Source organism: Ochotona curzoniae, unplaced genomic scaffold, assembly GCF_017591425.1.
Source record: "Ochotona curzoniae isolate NIBS_2020 unplaced genomic scaffold, NIBS_Ocur_1.0 contig_2688, whole genome shotgun sequence".
Lineage (NCBI taxonomy): Eukaryota > Metazoa > Chordata > Mammalia > Lagomorpha > Ochotonidae > Ochotona > Ochotona curzoniae.
In genome coordinates, this window is record NW_024465553.1 from 2,944,989 (window position 1) to 2,964,114 (window position 19,126).

The 19,126-nt window shown below is 51.8% G+C and overlaps 1 protein-coding gene across 5 annotated transcripts in view; it reads left to right on the top strand.

Annotated features, from left to right (window-relative positions):
• The window catches only part of BCL11B (BAF chromatin remodeling complex subunit BCL11B), a 76,474-nt gene extending 65,425 nt beyond the window's left edge, over window positions 1-11,049 (top strand). For all 5 annotated transcript variants that reach the window (XM_040975077.1, XM_040975079.1, XM_040975078.1 and 2 more), the window contains one exon: window positions 4,303-11,049. In XM_040975077.1, coding sequence (XP_040831011.1) covers window positions 4,303-6,413 — 2,111 coding nt within the window. In that variant the 3' untranslated portion in view covers window positions 6,414-11,049. The remainder of the gene's footprint in view (window positions 1-4,302) is intronic.
• Window positions 11,050-19,126: the final 8,077 nt, after the last annotated feature.

Here is a 19,126-nt window from a genome sequence, read left to right on the forward strand (position 1 = left end):
CTCATGGTTTGGGAAGGATGCTTGTGTTAGTGACCATGCTGGAGACTGGGCACTGTCCTCAGGGATCTTGGTGTCCTGGCCCAGAAGCCGAATCTCACACGGAGAACACCTGCCAAAGGTGAGCCCCTGAGGAGGCTGCTGCCGGGAAGGGTCACGAGGACCATGAGGTGACGCACCAGAGATGCTGGCCCTAATACAGGGTCAAAGCCTCCCTCCCCCATTTAGCTAAGCACTTGAGTTGTCTCTCCCAGCAGCCCCAGTGTAGCCTTAGCACCACAGTACTGTCCATGAAAGCTCTGAGTGGGTTATGCGTGTCTCTCCCCCCAAGCAGCCACAGGACGCCTGGGTTTTCCTGTCTGTGCAGTGAATTGGGGCTGGTGTCCTGCCACAGCTGGTTAAGCTGTCACTTGTCACAGTGGCATCCCAGATCCAAGGGCTGCTCTGAGCCGCACTGCTTTACTTCCCACTCAGCTCCGTGCTGACGCGCCTGGTTCATGTACTTGGGCCCTAGTTTTGACCTGGCCCAGCCATGGCTGCCATTGCAGGCACACACAACCACCCTCTGGACTCCAGGACCGTGAGCCTGCTTGTGTCTCGTTGTTCGTCTGTTGTGATCAGCACAGTGGGCACTGCCAGGGCACAGTCCCTGTGGCCTGGGACAGAAGCGGGCAGCTCTGCAGTCTGCTGCCTCGCTGGTGAAATGACGATGGTGGCGGATGTATTTCCGAGGTAGCTGGGAACTTGCATGTGGGCCTTGTGCAGTCAGCCCAGGGCCTGGCTTGGGGTCAGGGTTTTCTAGGGGTTCCTTGCTGCTGGGAACTGGAGTGCATCGTGGTGATGCTGGGAGGGAGCTGGGGTCCTGTCTGGGTTCAGAGAGCTGGGAAGGGGCATGGCCCCGCCTCCTCTGGCTTTGGGATGATATTTCTGTCTCCTCAGGGCAGCAGGGCTACTCAGAGGCCAAGCCAACTGTGAGGCACTTGCTGGCTGCCCTGCCCACCCCCTCCGCCCCTGCCCCCGTCCCACCCCTGTACGGCCTCTTCCGCAGGTGAAAGTGCCCTGGGGAGAGGGTCCCTCTCCTTCGTGGCCTTCTCATGGAGTAATAACTCAGTTAAGGTGTGTGTTTTATTAAATATCCCTGATACCTTTATTGGTGTTATTAGTGCAGCGGCATAGTGAGACAGCAATCACTTAAATGTGCTTTAAAGGAGAGCTGCCGGCGGCTCTCAGCGCAGCGTCCATTGCAGGAGTCCGGCTGCCTGCCGCTTCCCAAGCAGCACAGTAAAATAGGACCACTTCCTTGCTGGCCTCTGGCTGCTGGGATTTTGCAGTCTGGAATGCAGTGGGCTGGCTGTACCATGCTCCCTCCAGGGTCCTACCATGGCCAGAGTTGGGCTGCTGGGCACCCCACTGACACCCAGGGAGAGCCAGGTCAGCCCGCCGACACCCAGAGAGGATCAGGTTCAAGGGTGGAGGATATGTACCAGCAACACATGTTGTACGGGGTCAGGAATTCCCTCAGTTTTACCAGCCCTCTTTGCAGGCAGGTGTAGAACATGCTCCAAGCGTGTCTTCATCCTCCTGGCAGCCTCGAGGCAGAGCTGGGAACCCAAGGGCTTGCCCAAGTGAGGGGTCTCGGGGAGGCACTGCTCTGGAGAGAGACAGGGAAGGGTCCCAGGAGCTGGTGGAACCAAGGAGGCCCAGTGTGGGTTTTGCCATGACGAGGGAGGGAGGGAGGGACTCTGGCAGAGCCCCAGGCTCTGGGTTCTTCACCCCCTCCACCCCGGGGGATTCAGCACAGAAGAGTCACGCCGGGTTTGACGCTGCTGTGTGAATCGCTTCTAAATCACTTTGGCCATCACCGTCTGGTGGACACAGCAGCGTGGTGGGGAGCGGACCCCGGGTGGGCTTCGGCAGAGCCTGCTCGTTGTATGTGGAGCAGCCTCCAGCTGCAGGCAGGTGCCGCCGAGTGCAGCTACGACTGTGTCATTCAGGGAAGGGAGGATGGCCAGGCCTGCACGCTGAGGCTCCTGTGCCGTTTGAAAATAAGCTGTGTGACCACGAGCCAAGGGTTCAAAACTACCCAGTGAGTACTTGGGTGAACACGATGGTGGTGACGCGGCTCAGTCTTCCCGAGGGACGGCTGGTGGTTGGGGCTCGGAGGCTGTAGCCAGGGAGATGCCGTGGAGATGAACATTTGTTAAACAAGCAGGGGTGGGCAGAGCTGTTTTTGAGGGCCGGGGGATTTTTCAGAAGGCATCAGCTCCTGGGACCTGTGCCCTGGAGAGGGGAGGATGTTAGCCTGGCGGGTGTTGGCCCTGAGTTCCAAGCCCGAGAATGAACGTAGGCCTCTGCCACCTCGCTGTGAATTACGGACAAGTAATGGCCTCCCCGTGCTGTTCCAAGCCAGGCTTGGGGCAGGCTCTTTTTTTCAAACACGAAGTGGGAGCATCCGCGCGCTTCGGAGCGTGTAGCTGCACGTTTCCTGGCAGCTGCCATTTTGAGTTAAAAAAAAAACAACCTGCTATTCAGCTTCGTTCCTGGCCTGCCTGGGGGCGCGTATTTGCCTGAGAGCCGCATTCCTCAGCAGCCACAGAACTTTCTAGAAAACGTGTGGCTACAGATCAAGGGGAGCTCCCCTGAGGGAGGGGCAGAGATGGGGGTGCGAGGGGAGGTGGTCAGACCGGAGCAGCCGGAGGAGCAGTGTGAGGAGGGCAGCCGGCAGACTGATTCTCCTGCGAGGCCCCCTTCCCCAGGGCTTCCTGCAGGAGGCCAGGGCTCCGGCTGGCTCCCTGCCACCTTGGAGGGGATCAGATGCCCCTCAAATGCTCCTGTGTGGAGGACTGGATCACCCAGGCCTCCTGGGGGAGTGAAATGAGCCTGGGGAGAGTGCCTGTCCCTCTTCTGATCAGCAGTCACAGAAGGAAACTAGAGACCAGAGTGACCTCCGGGTGGCTGCGTTCCTGCCCATCCCCTCTGCCCCTGTCCTGGGTTGGGGGAACCCTGGGACACCCCACACCCAATGTCCCTGGGATCCTAGGTCTACAGGAACTGCGGCATCAAAGAGAGAGGTGCACACTGGATTCAGCCACTCTGGGCGCTTGGTTCCCCAAGTCCCTTGGTTTTGAAGGATGTTCGCAGGGGTCAGGAGACGCCCCTAAGGGTGCAGGCTTTGAAATGCCATCAGTGGATGGGAATCAAGGCTGCTCTCTGGGGGGGGGGGGTTTCAGAGACCCCTCCTGCCCTCACCGGCCCTCGCCTTACGGATACAGGGCTCAGGTGGTCCATTTGCATGCTGGCCTCCGTGGAGAGCCTGGTGGTCTTGAGGGTACAGGGAAGCTGGACGAGGCAGAAGGGACTTTTCACACACGTGTCGGTGCTGCCTTGGCCTGGTCTGAGATGCGATGCCTGTCTCTCTCTGCTTCCTGGCCAGTGACTGGTGATGGGAGACGGCCTGTCCACACCTGTCCGTCTGTCAAGCATCAGGAGTGGTTCAGATGGGAAGAGCAGGCACCTTCACCCGGGTCTGGAGATGGCAACTGCGGGTGGGGTTCTGGCTGAGATGTCCGGCCTCCACCTTGTGACGGCCCTGATGACCAACACCAACAGTGACGTTCTGGCCAAGTGCCAACGGCATTCACTGCAATTTACCACCAGTGTCACCAGAGTGGGTGTCTGACAAATCAACAGCCGCCATGGCCAGGCCAGCCTGCTTGTCTGACTGGATGCTTTCTTTCATTTGTTAGTGTTCTAGCCAAGGGTTCAGCCATGCCATGGCCTCTCTGGGGGAGCCTGGGGAGGGGCCTGAGGCAGAACCCTGACCTGTGCTTGGGGCAAGGTATGGGGCAGCTGTCTCCCCACACCACACTCTGCTTTGGGGGCAGACCCTACTGCAGGAAACCCCCAGTACCCCTTCCTGCAGCTGAAGCCGCAGTCGGTGTTTTGATCAGATGTCCTTGAGTCAGACAGGGTCAGATCAAGGACACAGGCATTTGGAAATGGTCAGTCCCAGTGACCAAGGGCCAGGGTGCACCTGACACCTAGGAGGTGGAGGCCAGGGACTACCCCCCATGCCTCAAGGAGTCCACCTGGTCTAGCTGGTTTCCAGTCCAGAGAGCCCTAGTGGCCTTGGTGGCCAAGATTTGCCCAGCCTGCGGCATCCTCCCACACACGGCCTCCCCAGGGGGCCAAAGCGAGGCCACCGTGCCTGGTGTGGTTTCTGTAGCTGCCCCTTGACCCCATGCGCTCGCATCGGCCTCCCCATTCACACGCCCCTCTTGCTTTTCTCTCCGTGTGTCTCCCCAGGTAAAGATGAGCCTTCCAGCTACATTTGCACAACATGCAAGCAGCCCTTCAACAGCGCGTGGTTCCTGCTGCAGCATGCGCAGAACACGCACGGCTTCCGCATCTACCTGGAGCCCGGGCCGGCCAGCAGCTCCCTCACGCCGCGGCTCACCATCCCGCCGCCGCTCGGGCCGGAGGCCGTGGCGCAGTCGCCTCTCATGAATTTCCTGGGCGACAGCAACCCCTTCAACCTGCTGCGCATGACGGGCCCCATCCTGCGGGACCACCCCGGCTTCGGCGAGGGCCGCCTGCCCGGCACGCCACCGCTCTTCAGCCCGCCGCCGCGCCACCACCTGGACGCGCACCGTCTGAGCGCCGAGGAGATGGGGCTCGTCGCCCAGCACCCCAGTGCCTTCGACCGAGTCATGCGCCTGAACCCCATGGGCATCGACTCGCCCGCCATGGACTTCTCGCGACGGCTGCGCGAGCTGGCGGGTAACAACCCCACGCCGCCGCCCGTGTCGCCAGGCCGTGGCAACCCTGTGCATCGGCTCCTGAACCCCTTCCAGCCCAGCCCCAAGTCCCCTTTCCTGAGCACGCCGCCGCTGCCCCCCATGCCGCCCGGGGGCACGCCGCCCCCGCAGCCGCCGGCCAAGAGCAAGTCGTGCGAGTTCTGCGGCAAGACCTTCAAATTTCAGAGCAACCTCATCGTGCACCGGCGCAGCCACACGGGCGAGAAGCCCTACAAGTGCCAACTGTGCGACCACGCGTGCTCGCAGGCGAGCAAGCTCAAGCGCCACATGAAGACGCACATGCACAAGGCCGGCTCGCTGGCCGGGCGCTCGGACGACGGGCTCTCGGCCGCCAGCTCGCCCGAGCCTGGCACCAGCGAGCTGACCGGCGATGGGCTCAAGGCAGCTGACGGCGACTTCCGCCACCACGAGAGCGACCCGTCGCTGGGCCACGAGCCCGAAGAGGAGGACGAGGAGGAGGAGGAGGAAGAGGAGGAGCTGCTGCTGGAGAACGAGAGCCGGCCCGAGTCGAGCTTCAGCATGGACTCGGAGCTGAGCCGCAACCGAGAGAACGGAGGCGGCGGCGGAGGCCTGGGCGCGGGCGCGGGCGTGGGCGCGGGCCTCGGCGTGGGCGGCGGGGCCGGGGTGCCTGGCGCGGGCGTGGGCGGCGCGGCCAAGGTGCTGGCAGATGAGAAGGCGCTGGTGCTGGGCAAGGTCATGGAGAACGTGGGCCTGGGCGCGCTGCCGCCGCAGTACGGCGAGCTGCTGGCCGACAAGCAGAAGCGAGGCGCCTTCCTCAAGCGCGCCGCGGGAGTGGGCGTCGGTGTGGACCCCGGCGACGACGACGACGCGGGCGGCTGCGGAGATGCGGGGACGGGCGGTGCTGTCAACGGGCGCGGCGGTGGCTTCGCACCCGGGGCCGAGCCCTTCCCCGGCCTCTTCCCGCGCAAGCCCGCCCCGCTGCCCAGCCCCGGGCTCAACAGCGCGGCCAAGCGCATCAAGGTGGAGAAGGACCTGGAGCTGCCGCCCGCCGCGCTCATCCCGTCCGAGAACGTGTACTCGCAGTGGCTCGTGGGCTACGCCGCGTCGCGCCACTTCATGAAGGACCCCTTCCTGGGCTTCACGGACGCGCGCCAGTCGCCCTTCGCCACGTCGTCGGAGCACTCGTCCGAGAACGGCAGCCTGCGCTTCTCCACGCCGCCCGGGGACCTGCTGGACGGCGGCCTGTCGGGTCGCAGCGGCACGGCCAGCGGGGGCAGCACGCCGCACCTGGGCGGCCCGGGCCCCGGGAGGCCCAGCTCCAAGGAGGGCCGGCGCAGCGACACGTGCGAGTATTGCGGCAAGGTGTTCAAAAACTGCAGCAACCTCACCGTGCACCGGCGGAGCCACACCGGGGAGCGGCCTTACAAGTGCGAGCTGTGCAACTACGCGTGCGCCCAGAGCAGCAAGCTGACTCGCCACATGAAGACGCATGGGCAGATCGGCAAGGAGGTGTATCGCTGTGACATCTGCCAGATGCCTTTCAGTGTCTACAGCACCCTGGAGAAACACATGAAAAAGTGGCATGGCGAGCACTTGCTGACGAACGACGTCAAGATCGAGCAGGCCGAGCGGAGCTAAGCCGGGGCGCTGTGTGCCCCCCGAACCGCGCGCCCGCCGCCCTGCGTGGCCCTGACTCACCTCCGCGTCCCTGCCATCGCGGTGCCCTGCGCACCTGCTTCCTGCACTGGGGGACCTTCCGGGTGTGCCAGCCCCCCAACCTAACCTGTGTCTGCGAAGTCCTATGGAAACCCGAGGGTTGATTAAGGCAGTAAAAATTGTGGAGCCTTTTAACTGTGCAATAATTTCTGTATTTATTGGGTTTTGTCAATTTTTTTGGCATGTGCAGGTACTTTTTATTCTTTCTGTTTCAATTTCTTTAAAAGATTTTGTTGGGTATCCATCCCTTCTAGTTTCTTTTTAAACAAAATCCCATAGTAGCCTGAGCAATGACTCGCAAGCAATGTAGAGAAGAAGTATATCTTTTAAATTATAATTTGGGGGAGGGGCGCTGCTTTTTTGAGATTTAAGCTAAGCATGTGTAATTTCTTGTGAAGAAGCCAACACTTAAATGACTTTGGAAGTTGTTTACTTTTTTATTCTTTTTTTTTTTTTTGGTCCTGAAATAAAATGTGGCATGCGGTTTTTGCTTTGGTTTTTGTTTTGTTTTTGGGAGGGTGTGTAGAGCGGATAACAATCCCTAAACATTGTAGCACTTTGTTTCAGAATCGGAATGCAGACGTAGCACCGAGGAGCTGCAGAGTCACAGAGGCCTTTGCTGTGTTGGTTTCAGCTGTCACATTCTGTAGGGGGATCTTAGGGGTGGTTAGGGAGTCGTGGTGACCCCCCTTGAGCAGGCATCTCAGAAACTCAGCAGGGCCCCAGGGTCCCCAGGGCCCTGGGAAGTGATGGGAGAGCATCCTTCGGAGGTTGGGCGTGGCCAGCAGCTAGCTGAGCCCTGTAGGATGCTGGGGCAGCCCGATGCCCTCTCTCCTGCGTGTCCCAGGTGAGGCCGAGCCAGGGGTCTCCCTCCTCAGTCAGATGGTGCTGGCCTGCAGTGAGTGTGTCCTGGCCTCCGGGCCTCCCTTCCTCCCTCTCCCACGCCCTGTGTTACTGCAAGTGGTGATGGACGGGTCATTTGTCAGGAAGACACAGGCTCTGCTGGCCAGTTGAGGAAGCTCCTGTGTGCTCTAGGGACAGTGTGTAGGTGTGTGGGGATCTTAGGAAGGGACCCAGCCGGGGGGCCTGCGCTGCCTCCCCAGGTGTCCCGGTCTCCTTAGGCTGGAAGGAAGCGAACATTGGACTGACCAGATTAAACATTTGGGTTCTGTTGACCGCACTTTAAAGCTCTTTCGTTTGCATTTAAATTAAATGGCTTCTAAACAAGAAATTGCAGCATATTCTTCTCTTTGGCCCAGAGTTGGGTTAAACTTAAGGGACAGCTGAGACCGAGTGTCAGTGTTGCTAAGCGTGGCATTCACAATACTGGCACTATAAAGAACCGAATAAAATAATAATTTATTGGACAGTTTTTCTACTGCCATTCAATTTGATGTGAGTGCCTTGAAAACTGATCTTCCTATCAGAGTCTCTTGAGACAAATGCAAAACTTTTTTTTTTTTTGAAATGAAAAGACTTTTTAAAAACAGTAAAGTGAGAAAAAGTACATTCTTTAGACACCAACAAAGCCACATTTACTTTAGATTAAAAAAATATCCTGGTTGGAGAGAGAGGACGTGAAAATGCCATATGAGATCCAATCAAATGAAGAAATAAACCCAGCACAATCTCGGACACCTGTGAGCCGGATCCTCAACCCCTTTGATTGTGGGACGACGCTGCTTAGAGGTGGGGTGACCTGCTGCTGAATTAGAACTCAAGTGACACAAGTTGACACGTTGGTATCATTGAATGAAAACTAAAACCATTCAGGAGCAACGGCTAAGTTTTTCTAAAGTTAAATTTAGTGCACTCTGTCTTAAAAATACGTTTACAGTATTGGATACATACAAGGGTAAAAAAGAATTGTGTGTGTGTGTGTTGGAGCGATCTTTTTTCGTTGTGTTTTGTTTTGTTTTCAAAGTTTGCTTACTAGGTTCTATAAAATGCCTCCGTGGCTGTGTGGACTATTGTTTTCTTTGGTGGCGGGGTTTTAGTATATATTATATATATTAAAATTTCTTGATTACTGTAAAAGTGGACCAGTATTTGTAATAATCGAGAATGCCTGGGCATTTTACAAAACAAGAAAAAAAAAAAAAACCCTCTTCTTGACCTTGAAAATGTTGCAGTAAAATTTCAATGGTGGGTCTATAAATTTGTTCTTGTCACAGTAACTGTAAAGTCAGAGTTTAGTAAATTTTTTTCTGCCTTGGGTGTTGAATTTTTATTTCAAAAAAAAATGTATAGAAACTTGTATTTGGGGATTAAAAGGGGATTGCTACACCATGTAGAAAAAGTATGTAGAAAAAAGTGCTTAATATTGTTATTGCTTTGCAGAAAAAAAATCCCATTTCTGCCCTGTACTTATTTCTCTCTCCCCACCTCCCTCTGGAATGGATATCTCGGTTGGTTCATACGATGTAGGCACTTGCTGTATTTTTACTGGAGCTTGTAATTTTTTAACTGTAAGCTTGTCCTTTTAAAGGGATTTAATGTACCTTTTTGTTAGTGAATTTGGAAATAAAAAGAAAAAAAAAAACAAAAACAAACAGGCTGCCATAATATATTTTTTTAATTTGGCAGGATAAAATATTGCAAAAAAAAAAATTTGTATGTTCAGTCCTATTGTGCAGAACAAGGGTTGTCTGACAGCCCCTGGGAAAGCGAGCCAAGGGAAGGGCATCAGTGCTTCGGCTCACCGGTCATTTCAGGTGTATATATACTTGTCAGCATCGGCTCCAACGGGCTTCGCTCTGAACGCCCGGAACCGTGCGTTAGGGTTCCTTGGAGTGGCCACAGCAGGCCGAAGGGCAATTCTTCGTGGAATGCAAAGATGGTTTTTTGTAAGGATGTCAGTTCCTCCGGCCAGAGTCCTCCCTCGCTCCGAGAGGCCGTGGGCCAGGGGTCAGGTGCAGAGAACAACAGAGCCGGGCGGAGGTCGTGTGAGTTCTTCACCAGCCACATTTCTTAGGCGGTCACCACCACTGCCACCTTCTCTGCTCTTCCGAGAAGGAAGAGCAGTACACTGCTGCTTTGGTCCCTGCCAGCCCGACGGGCGTGGTCCATGCTGGTGTAGCTGACCAGGGTGGGACCCCTGAGACCACAGCAGGTGGGGTGTCCGGAGGAGGACTCAGCCAGGACCATCCCCTCTCCTCTGCTGCTGCTGCCTTTGAAACCCTGCGCGTGCGAAGGCCTGGGATGACTTCGTGCCTTTCCCTGTCTCCCCGCCCCCTGCATCCTCCATGGCTCCTCTCTCTCTTCTTTGTATTTGCATATTTGCATTTAATTTCTTTCTGCTTTCTTTCCTCTCTCTTTCTCAGTTTTTTTTTTTTGTAAAGCCAAGTAGCTTTAAGATAATAAAATGGTGATTTTTGTTTTTGACAAGGGAATCCACTTTTTTTTTTTTAAATACCTGTATCAGGAAGCCATTTTTTTTTTTTTCTAATTTTAGGAAATGTAAGAACCCATTGTTTTCTGATGATGAACTTATAGCCAAGCTTTCTTTGGGGGCGGTCCTTTAGCCGTCGGGAGCTTTTCTGTTGGATGCGCACTTTTCTCCTTGCCGCTTAACCTTTTGCAAAGTGAGAAGAGAGAGGGAGAGGGTGGGAGATGAAGGCAGAATTTCTGTCTCCCACCTGCTCCACTTGAACTCAGGGGTTGCCTGCCCCGGTGCAGGGGAGGCCCCTGAGGCTTTGGCGAGCCTTTGGGGTGGCCTCCCTGTAGTTGGAGCAGCTGGCAGCCGCTCACCAGCTCACTCATATCACCAGAATGCCAGACTAAGCCATCCCAAAGCACAAGTGTGTGGTGTGTGTGCCGCCTGTAGAGGACGGAGTGTAGCTCTTGGTAGGCGTTCAGGAGTCAAGCCCCGACTAAGCACCTGGCCCAGCGTAAGGGGCTGCTGGCACCGCCAACCTCAGGCCGGTTCCACACTGCCACAGCTTTGCCCAGAGTTGCCCCACATTGGAACCTGCCGCTGGCCGTTCAAGGGTCTTTCATGGGGAGAGGAGGAGACTGCGTGACTCAAGCAAAATGTGAAAAGCGAGGAATTAGCCTTTCGTCCTGGTCCCGAGTCAGCGCCAGTCGAAGGTTTGTTGGCCACAGGCAAAGCCGTGATTTGGTGCTTCTTTGTATCTTAGCCCTGCAAAGCCAAGTTCCACTGATCTAAGTTGTTTGCATTTGTACTGGCAAGGCGAAATATTTTTATTACCTTTTCTATTACTTATTGTATGAGCTTTTGTTGTTTACTTGGAGGTTTTGTCTTTTACTACAAGTTTGGAACTATTTATTATTGCTTGGTATTTGTGCTCTGTTTCAAAAACGGGCACTTTTTTTTTATTATGGATAAAATGTTGAGATGACAGAAGGTCATTTCAATATGGCTTAGTATAATATTTATTGTTCCTTTTATTCTCTGTGTAAGATTTTGGGCCTCTTTTCCCCCTTAATGTCACAATGTTGAGTTCAGCATGTGTCTCCCATTTCATTTGTACGCTTGTTCAAAACCAAGTTTGTTCTGGTTTCAAGTTATAAAAAATAAATTGGACATTGAACTTGATATTCAAAGCTGGTCCTTTCCTGTGTCTTGAAGGTGGGGGATGGACAAGGGTGAGCTGAGGGTCTTTCTGCATTTTCCTGCTGACCTTCTCAGGAGCTCGTGTCCCAGAAGCAACGAGCAATGGGACAAGTCCCGGTTCCCTCGTGTGCGGAGTCGTTGATTTGGTTGTACACCATGACCTCCCTGGGTGCTTCAGGCGCTCCACCCCCAGAACTCCAGCCCTGTTCTGAGCCTCAGGAAGGGGTGGGGCTAGTATATGAAAATGACCCAGGCGGATTGTCCTCCACGGTCAAGGTCAAGGCCGGTGGTGTCAGAGGAAAAGCACTTACCTGGGAAGTCCAAGATTCTAGTTTGTTGATTGTCTTGGACATATTTTTATTTATTTAAAAGGCAAAGAGTCAGAAGCAGAGGAATTTTTTTTCTCCTTTCACGGACTTCACTCTGAAAGTACCTGAAACAGCCAGGGCTGACCTAGGCAAGAGCCAGGATTCCAGAAACCAGTCCAGCTGTCGCCTGGATGCCAGGGGCCAGCTGCTGGAAGCATCTGCCACATTGCATGTTAGAGGGCTGAGGACCTTGGCTTGGGAACTGTCTATATCACGCCTTTTGAGGTTCTTCTCCATGTCTGGGCCTGGCACAGTCAGCACAGTGCACCTGGAAGGCAGGATCCTCTGGCGTTCTGGGCATGGAGGCACCAAACTACTTTGGGTTTCTGCATGTGAGTGGCAGTCAGGGCCCAACCCTGGCATGAAAGGGCAGAGGCTTTCCGTGGTCTATGTCCTGTGGTCCTTGTTCCGAAGGGAACGAGGGGCGTTGGGCTAAGGACTTGAGCAGACTCTCCTCAGGCAGTGGGGATTAGGGCAGAGATTAGGGCAGCCTGAGACTCCACACACCCGCCAAGGAGGAAAATGCAGAGCCAAGCTCCCTAGCTCGTGCTGTGGGTTCTGTCTGCAGATGAGACAAAAATGCCGACAGCCAATTCCCCCATCCCGTCTTCACCCCAACAACCCTCTGTCCACCCCACCCCATTTCAGCATTGGACAGGCAGGGGTGGGGCTTCAGCTCCAGTCCCCAGCCTGGAGGTGGTGGCTATGCAGAAGGCCTGCCCTGCTTTCTGGGGACCAATGAATAAACAGGCCCAGCGAGGAACTCCTCAAGTGTGGGCTCCACATCTCTTGTGCATGGTTGCCTGAGCCTTTGTGACTCTTTCACCCAGTAAGTGGACAGAGGGCAGAACTACAACACTCAGTTGCTTTCTGATTGAGACTCGCAAGCGTGTGCCCAGTTGAGGCAGACTCTTCATCAGATAAACACTTGTACTGAAACACCAGAAACTGCCTAGGATGAGAGTTAACCTGTCATTTACACTGACAGCCTGCCAGAAGGTGGGCTTGCCAAGTGAGACTATTTAGTTTTCATCATTGGGTCATCAATAAGTAGATGTGGGACCACACTTATCGGACATTTGACTTGATCTCCAAAGCTTAAATGTCCATCGATAAGAAGGTCTCACTCCTGGGTCATCAGTAAGTAGGTGTGGGATCTCAGGTTGGTTCCTTCCCTAATCTGGACTTTAGCTTCCTCATTTGTCAAATGCAGAGTTGAAGTGGTCTGGGAGACATCCCTCTGCTTTAGGAGATCTGTGTCTTGAGGACCATGTCAGGTGTGTCTTGGGCGCCAAGGGTTGATGAGAAGTCGATGTTGGAAGTGCTCCTTGTCAAGGTGACTAAAAGTGAGATGAGAAGGGGCTCTCCGAAACAGAAGGTCCTGCATTGCTGGGCTGTGACTTGGAGTCTTTGGCCACACTGCAAGTCACAGAGTGTCCACACTTTCCAAGCAGTCCCAACCGTGGGACATCTGGGAGTACTGCTGAACACCTCACTCTTGAGCCAAGGACCCAGCAATTGAAACTGGAAGTCACTCCTTCCTGCTCTGGAGATAAAACGAGCTGAACAGAACTTGTAATTCATGTGTTCATGTGATAGAAATATATAACATGTCTCATGTAACTTTCAGGACAGGTATAGTCTTTGCCCCTAATTGTCTGCCCTGAACAATGGTTCAAGCAGCGTGATGGGATTGTGGCTCAGACCATTTAGGGTGCTCTGAAGAAGTCAACAGAGGCTCATCGTGGGAGTAGATGCAATTCCTAAAATTAAGGTTAAAGGGGAAACATTGGGACCTGATACCAAGGGGAGGTTTCAGGTCTAATCTTTCCTTGAGAGTGAAATGAGACTGGAGACCAGGGTCATATGAGCAGTGAGAGATGCTGGTAAAAGGGAGTGACTAAATAGCCAGAAAGAGACCGTATGCTGGAAGTGAGAAAGGTCTCACCAGGAGGGGAGCGACAGATGCGTGTCGTGCAGAGGGTCTGGCATGAGAAAATTCATGGGGGTAGGAAAAGCTAAGGCACACCTGCGGAGAAGCAGAATGCGTGGTTGGCTGAGACCTTGAAAGCGCAACCCTCCCGACACAGGAGTCTTGGCCCTAAACTATAGCAACGTATGCATGCTTCCTTCTTTTTATCCTCCCATTTTTCATTCATTCATTCTTCCATCTATGGAGCCATCCATCCATCTTTTTTTTTTTTAAGATTCATTTATTTTTATTACAAAGTCAGATATACAGATAGGAACAGAGACAGAGAGAAAGATCTTGCATCCAATGATTCGCTCCCCAAGCTGCCACAATGGTCGGAACTGAGCCTATCTGAAACCAGGAGGCTGGAGCCTCTTCTGGGTCTCCCACACAGGTACAGGGTCCCAAGGCTTTGGGCTATCCTCAACTGTTTTCCCAGGCCACAAGCAAGGAGCTGGATGGGAAGTGGAGCTGCTGGGATTAGAACCGGTACCTGTGTGGAATCCTGGTGCATGCAAGGTGAGGACTTTAGCCACTAAAGTGGCTGGGCCCCATCCATTCATCTTTTATTCATCCTTCTACCCCTCTCTCTTTCATCTGTCCATCTATGCAACTGTCGATTCACAAGTGTATTTTCTGTTTATCAAAGGCCTGTACTGTGTTGAACACTGCTGGGAAGTTGCCCACTAGAAAGGCTTTCAGTGACAGGATGGTATATACATCCAACTATTCAGCTATTTCCCCCAACTCTCCTAGGGTTTCTACTGAGTACCCCACCCTCCCAGGCCTGGAACAATTCTCTAGCAGCTAGGGGGGCAGTGAGTGAATCATTCAGTCTCAGTCTGTTGGGTGGGGGCCTTCGATCCAGCAGGAGTCATGTCCAGTGATATACATGAGAAAGCCTGTTCTTACCCCACTGTACCTGCCACGGCCCAGACTGTTCACTATGGCTCATTCCTCACAGATCAGAGGGCACTCCTGGAAGACCATGCACTGCCCTGTCTAGAATCTATAGCCAATGTCTCCTCACGCCTCACTATTCACGGGCCCAAGGCTGTACCTGAACCAGTTCTTTGACCAGCAGAGTGCCATGTGCCAATGGGCTCTGACTGATGCCCAGTGTGGGAAGAGGATGTTGGAGGCAAAACACAAACAGGCTCATATTGTTTGTTTGGTGCCTGGCACTGGCTGGGAACTGGATCCAGCCTCAGTGTGGTCTCACCTTGTGAGGCCAGAGTCTTGGCATGAGTCCCATCTGTGAGTGAACAGGTGCAACATCAGGCAGGGGTCTTCAGATTAGAGAGCAGAATGGCTCAGAATCTTCCCAGCTCATTCCTCCGGGCGCTTGGGACCCTGGCTGGCTCACTGTGGTCACTCTGACTTTAGAGCTTTCTAGAACACCGGTCATCTCAGATCTGCCCAATCAACCAGGGCGAGCCTGCTTTGCCAATGCCTTGTCCCTCCCTTGCTCTGTGCTCCCTCCTCCCCAGCCGCGCTGCCTTCTCTTCCCCTCTCCTTCTCCAGATGTGTCTTTAACATTCCAGGTACTTTTTCATGTTTTTCCCTTAATGAATGCAGAGTGCCTGCGTTATTTATTTATTTTTGTCAGAGGCGCCCAAGCATTTAGCAGTTACCAATGATCAACAGTACATTTCGCAAACAAGTAATAAATTTTAACACCAATTTGTCTACCAATTGTGACCTTTTGATGATGTATTTGATTTTTCCTGAGAAGTTGAACTTCTTTGTCATCTGAGTTTGATTCATATTTTAATTTTTTTAAAAGCAAATGGGCTGGATAACACATTGCAACATTGAGCTCATTGCAAATGCTATTTTAGCTGCAGTCAATATTTGTAATTTATGCTGCTTGAGATACACAGGGAGCCCCAGGCCCACTTTGCTAACCCCTGCAAATCCACACATCTCTGCCCCTGACATTTTATACTCGGTAGTTTTCTTAATGTTATATGGATTTTTTTTAAAGGCAGGATAATTTATGCCAGTGCCTTTTAATGATGCACCTTTAGCCAAAGCTAAGACACATCTTTGCATCTCCTGCTCTCTGCTTTGGGTTGTGGAGGTTGTTCTCCTGTGGAAGAGGTTGTTGCCTCCTGGAATCCCCAAACACATGCGTGGCTCAGAGTCAGTCACCTCAGGTTGAGTGATTGACAGAGGTAGTCACCCTTGTTCGCTGACACACCGTGATGGAGACCCCACCAAAGACACATGACTGAGATCCGAGATAGCAAAGTCACATTCCTGCTCCCAGGAGTGTGTGCAAGATCCCCTGGGAGGTGGGCTCCCCAGGGTGCAGCTCGACTTGTCCATGTGCCCACTGGACCCTGGCTGTTGTGCAATGCCCGAGAAGCCTGGTAGCAACTGACTTCTCTTTGCCTGGAGTTGCAAAGGGTTAGGTTTGTGAACACGCGATTGTGTCTTTAGCCAATTGGGAAAGGCCCTAGTCAGAGTGCAAAGCTGTGGTCAAGAATTCAGCCAGGAGGCCAGTGCTGTGGTGCAACAGGTTAATTCACTTCCCGTGATGTCAGCATCCGATATGGGTACCAATCTGAGTCCTAGTTGCTCCACTTTTTAAAAAAGATTTATTTATTTTTATTGGAAAGTCAGATATACAGAGGGGGAAGAGACAGAGAGGAAGATCTTCCATCCAATGATTCACTCCCCAAGTAGTGAAACGGCTGGAGCTGAGCCAATCCGAAGCTAGGAGCCAGGAGCCTCCTCTGGATTTCTTACACAGGGGCAGGGTCTCAAGGCTTTGGGCCATCCTCAATTGCTTTCCCAGGCAACAAGCAGGGAGCTGGATGGGAAGTAGGGCTGCTGGGATTAGAACTGGCGCCCATATTGGATTCTGGCACTTTCAAGGCGAGGACTTTAGCCATTAGGCCACTGCGCCGGGCCCAAGGTTGCTCCACTTCTTATGCACCTTGGAAAGCAGGGGAACATGATCCACAAACTTGGACCCCTGCATCCAGGTGGGAAACCAGATGGAGTTCCAGTTAATGGAGTTCCATTGTAGCCGCTTAAGAAGTGAACCAGAGATTAGATCTCTCTCTTTCTCTCTTAGTCTGCCTTTCAAATAAGCAACTAAGCCTTTTAGTTTTTAGAGAATTCATCATGGATTTTTGGGCTCAGTGTGATAACTTAGTGGTTAAAGTCCTCACCTTGTACATACTAGGATGCTGTATAGGCTATGGTTCTAATCCTGGCAGCTTTACTTCCCATCCAGCTCCTTGCTTGTGGTCCAGGAAAGCAGTCAAACACGGCCCAAAGCCTTGGGACCTGCACCTGCGTGAAAGAACTGAAAGAGGCTCCAGCCTCCTGGTTTCAGATTGGCACAGTTCTGGCCATTGTGGCAGCTTGGGAGTGAATCAACAGATGCCGGATCTTCCTCTCTGTCTCTCCTCCCCTCTATATATTTGACTTTCCAATGAAAACAAGATAAATCTTTAAAAAAATCATCATGGATTGTAGAAATATTTGGGGTGACCCTCAGAGACAGTCATGTATTTATTCATGCCAGTGGCTTGTTGTAGACACATAAACCAGAGAGAGCAAGAGAGAGAGCGCTGGGAAGAAATACATTTAATAAAATAATAATATGAAGATAGGATGAATGTCTATTTCAATAGAAGAAATAAGATGAAAATATCCAAGAAATGGGTTTATGGGACTTGATCTCTCTCTCTGTGATTTTGCATTTCAAACAAATAAATAAGTCTTTAAAGGAAGGTGTGAAAAGTTGTCGGACCTAGAAAGGCAACAGTTAAAGGGAAATGAACAGCATGAAGTACAAGCTTCTACTACTAAAAAAAAGAAAAGAGCAAACGAAACTGAAAATATAACCAGAGAGAAATAACAAAGAAAGTGCTGGCAACACAAAACAAATAAATAAACAAAAACAAACTGTAAAAACCACAGAGAAAATGAATAAGGCTGGAATAGTGTTCATTTGTTGAAAAGAACAATGAAGTTTGGTCAGATTTTAGTTGTACTGATTAGGAGAAAAGGAGAGGAGACACAGATTGCCGATGTCGAGAATGGAAGAGGGGACATCACGATGCTACGACAGGAAAGTCATGGTGGAAGGACCGTTAGAACAACTTAAAAGATGCACAGAAGTTCCTCAGAATGCACAAACTACCAAATCTCACTCAAGAACAAATAGCCCAAGGAGCCTCTACATCCTTGGAAACAATTACATGTGTAGTTAAAAACTTATTCATACAAATCAAACAAGTGAAAACCCCTCCAGGCCCAGCTGCTTTTGCGGAATTCTATTAAGTATTAAGAAAGCAATAATGTTAATTACCCAACACCTCTTCCTGATAGAAGGGGGGACAATTCCAGGAGAGCAGCACTACCCTGATGCCAAACCAACACGAAGATATTACAGGAAGAGAAGACTATAGGCCAATATCCTTCTTGTACATAAATTTTAATAAGATCCTTGTCACCGAACCCAGTAATATATGAAATGATAATATACCATGGCCAAGTCTATCTTATCCCACAGATTAAGAAAAACCAATTAATGTAATTCACCACGTTAGCTGACTGGAAAGAAAAATGCCATTATCTCAACAGAGGAAGGAAACGTACTTGACGAAATTCAGTACCTGATGACGAGCACATCTCTGAAAACCAGCTGCAGAAAGGAGCACTCCACACCCGCTCACCTGGTCCCTAACGTCAGAGGTGACAGACCGAACGGTTCCCCTCGGACCAGGCAACAAGGCAGGGATGTCTGCCTTTGTCATTCTGCCTGTCATTGCAGCCGAGGGCTTCGGCAGAGTCACAAGGCAAGAAAAAGAGCCACGAAAACATGCGGATCTGAAAGCTCTTTTAAAAATGATCTTCTGCGTAGAAAATCCCAAGACACTATAAAATACCAACTTGGACTGGTAACTCAGCTTAATCCAATTGCAGGTCAATGAAGAAAATTCAGCTATACTTCTACATGATGTCAAAGAATAATTATCACTTGAAGCATTGAAAATCAATAACAACATCCATGCTACATGAAATAAACATAAGGTATATATTTAACAGAATAGGTATTTATATACTGAACACTCTGTTTGCTCAGAGAAACCAACGATCCCATGAGGTGACAATATATACTATGTTCACAGGCTGCTAGACTCAATATTAAATCTGCCTATGCTAAAACATATATTTAAAGTGATTATTTTGAAATCCAGCATGAGTTTCTAAAAGCTATGTAGAAATACTAAGAACCTAGAGTAGCAGATAGAACTTTCAAAGGTTCGAATACCAATACGGTCTGACTTCCAGACTAAACCAAAAGTTACAGTAAGCAGTGCGGCGTTGGTGTGCAGGTGGACGCAGATGTCTGCGAATCGTACTCGAGCCTAGAAACAGAATGACACATGTGCAGCCGGGCACGGTGGCCTAGCAACTAACTCTTTGCAAGTGTCGGGATCCCAAACAGGCACTGGCTCAGACTCCGGCTGCTCTGCCTGAGGCCTGGGAAAGCAGTGGAGGATGGCCCAAAACCTTGGGACCCTGCACCCGTGTGGGAGACCTGGAAGAAGCTCCTGGCTCTCGGCTCCAGGTGTTGTGGCTACTTAGGGAGTGAACCAGCAGATGGAAGATATTTCTGTCTGTCTCTCTCTGTAAATCTGCCTTTTTCTTTTTTAGGAATCACACATGTAAGTTTCCCTTGATTTTTTGCAAC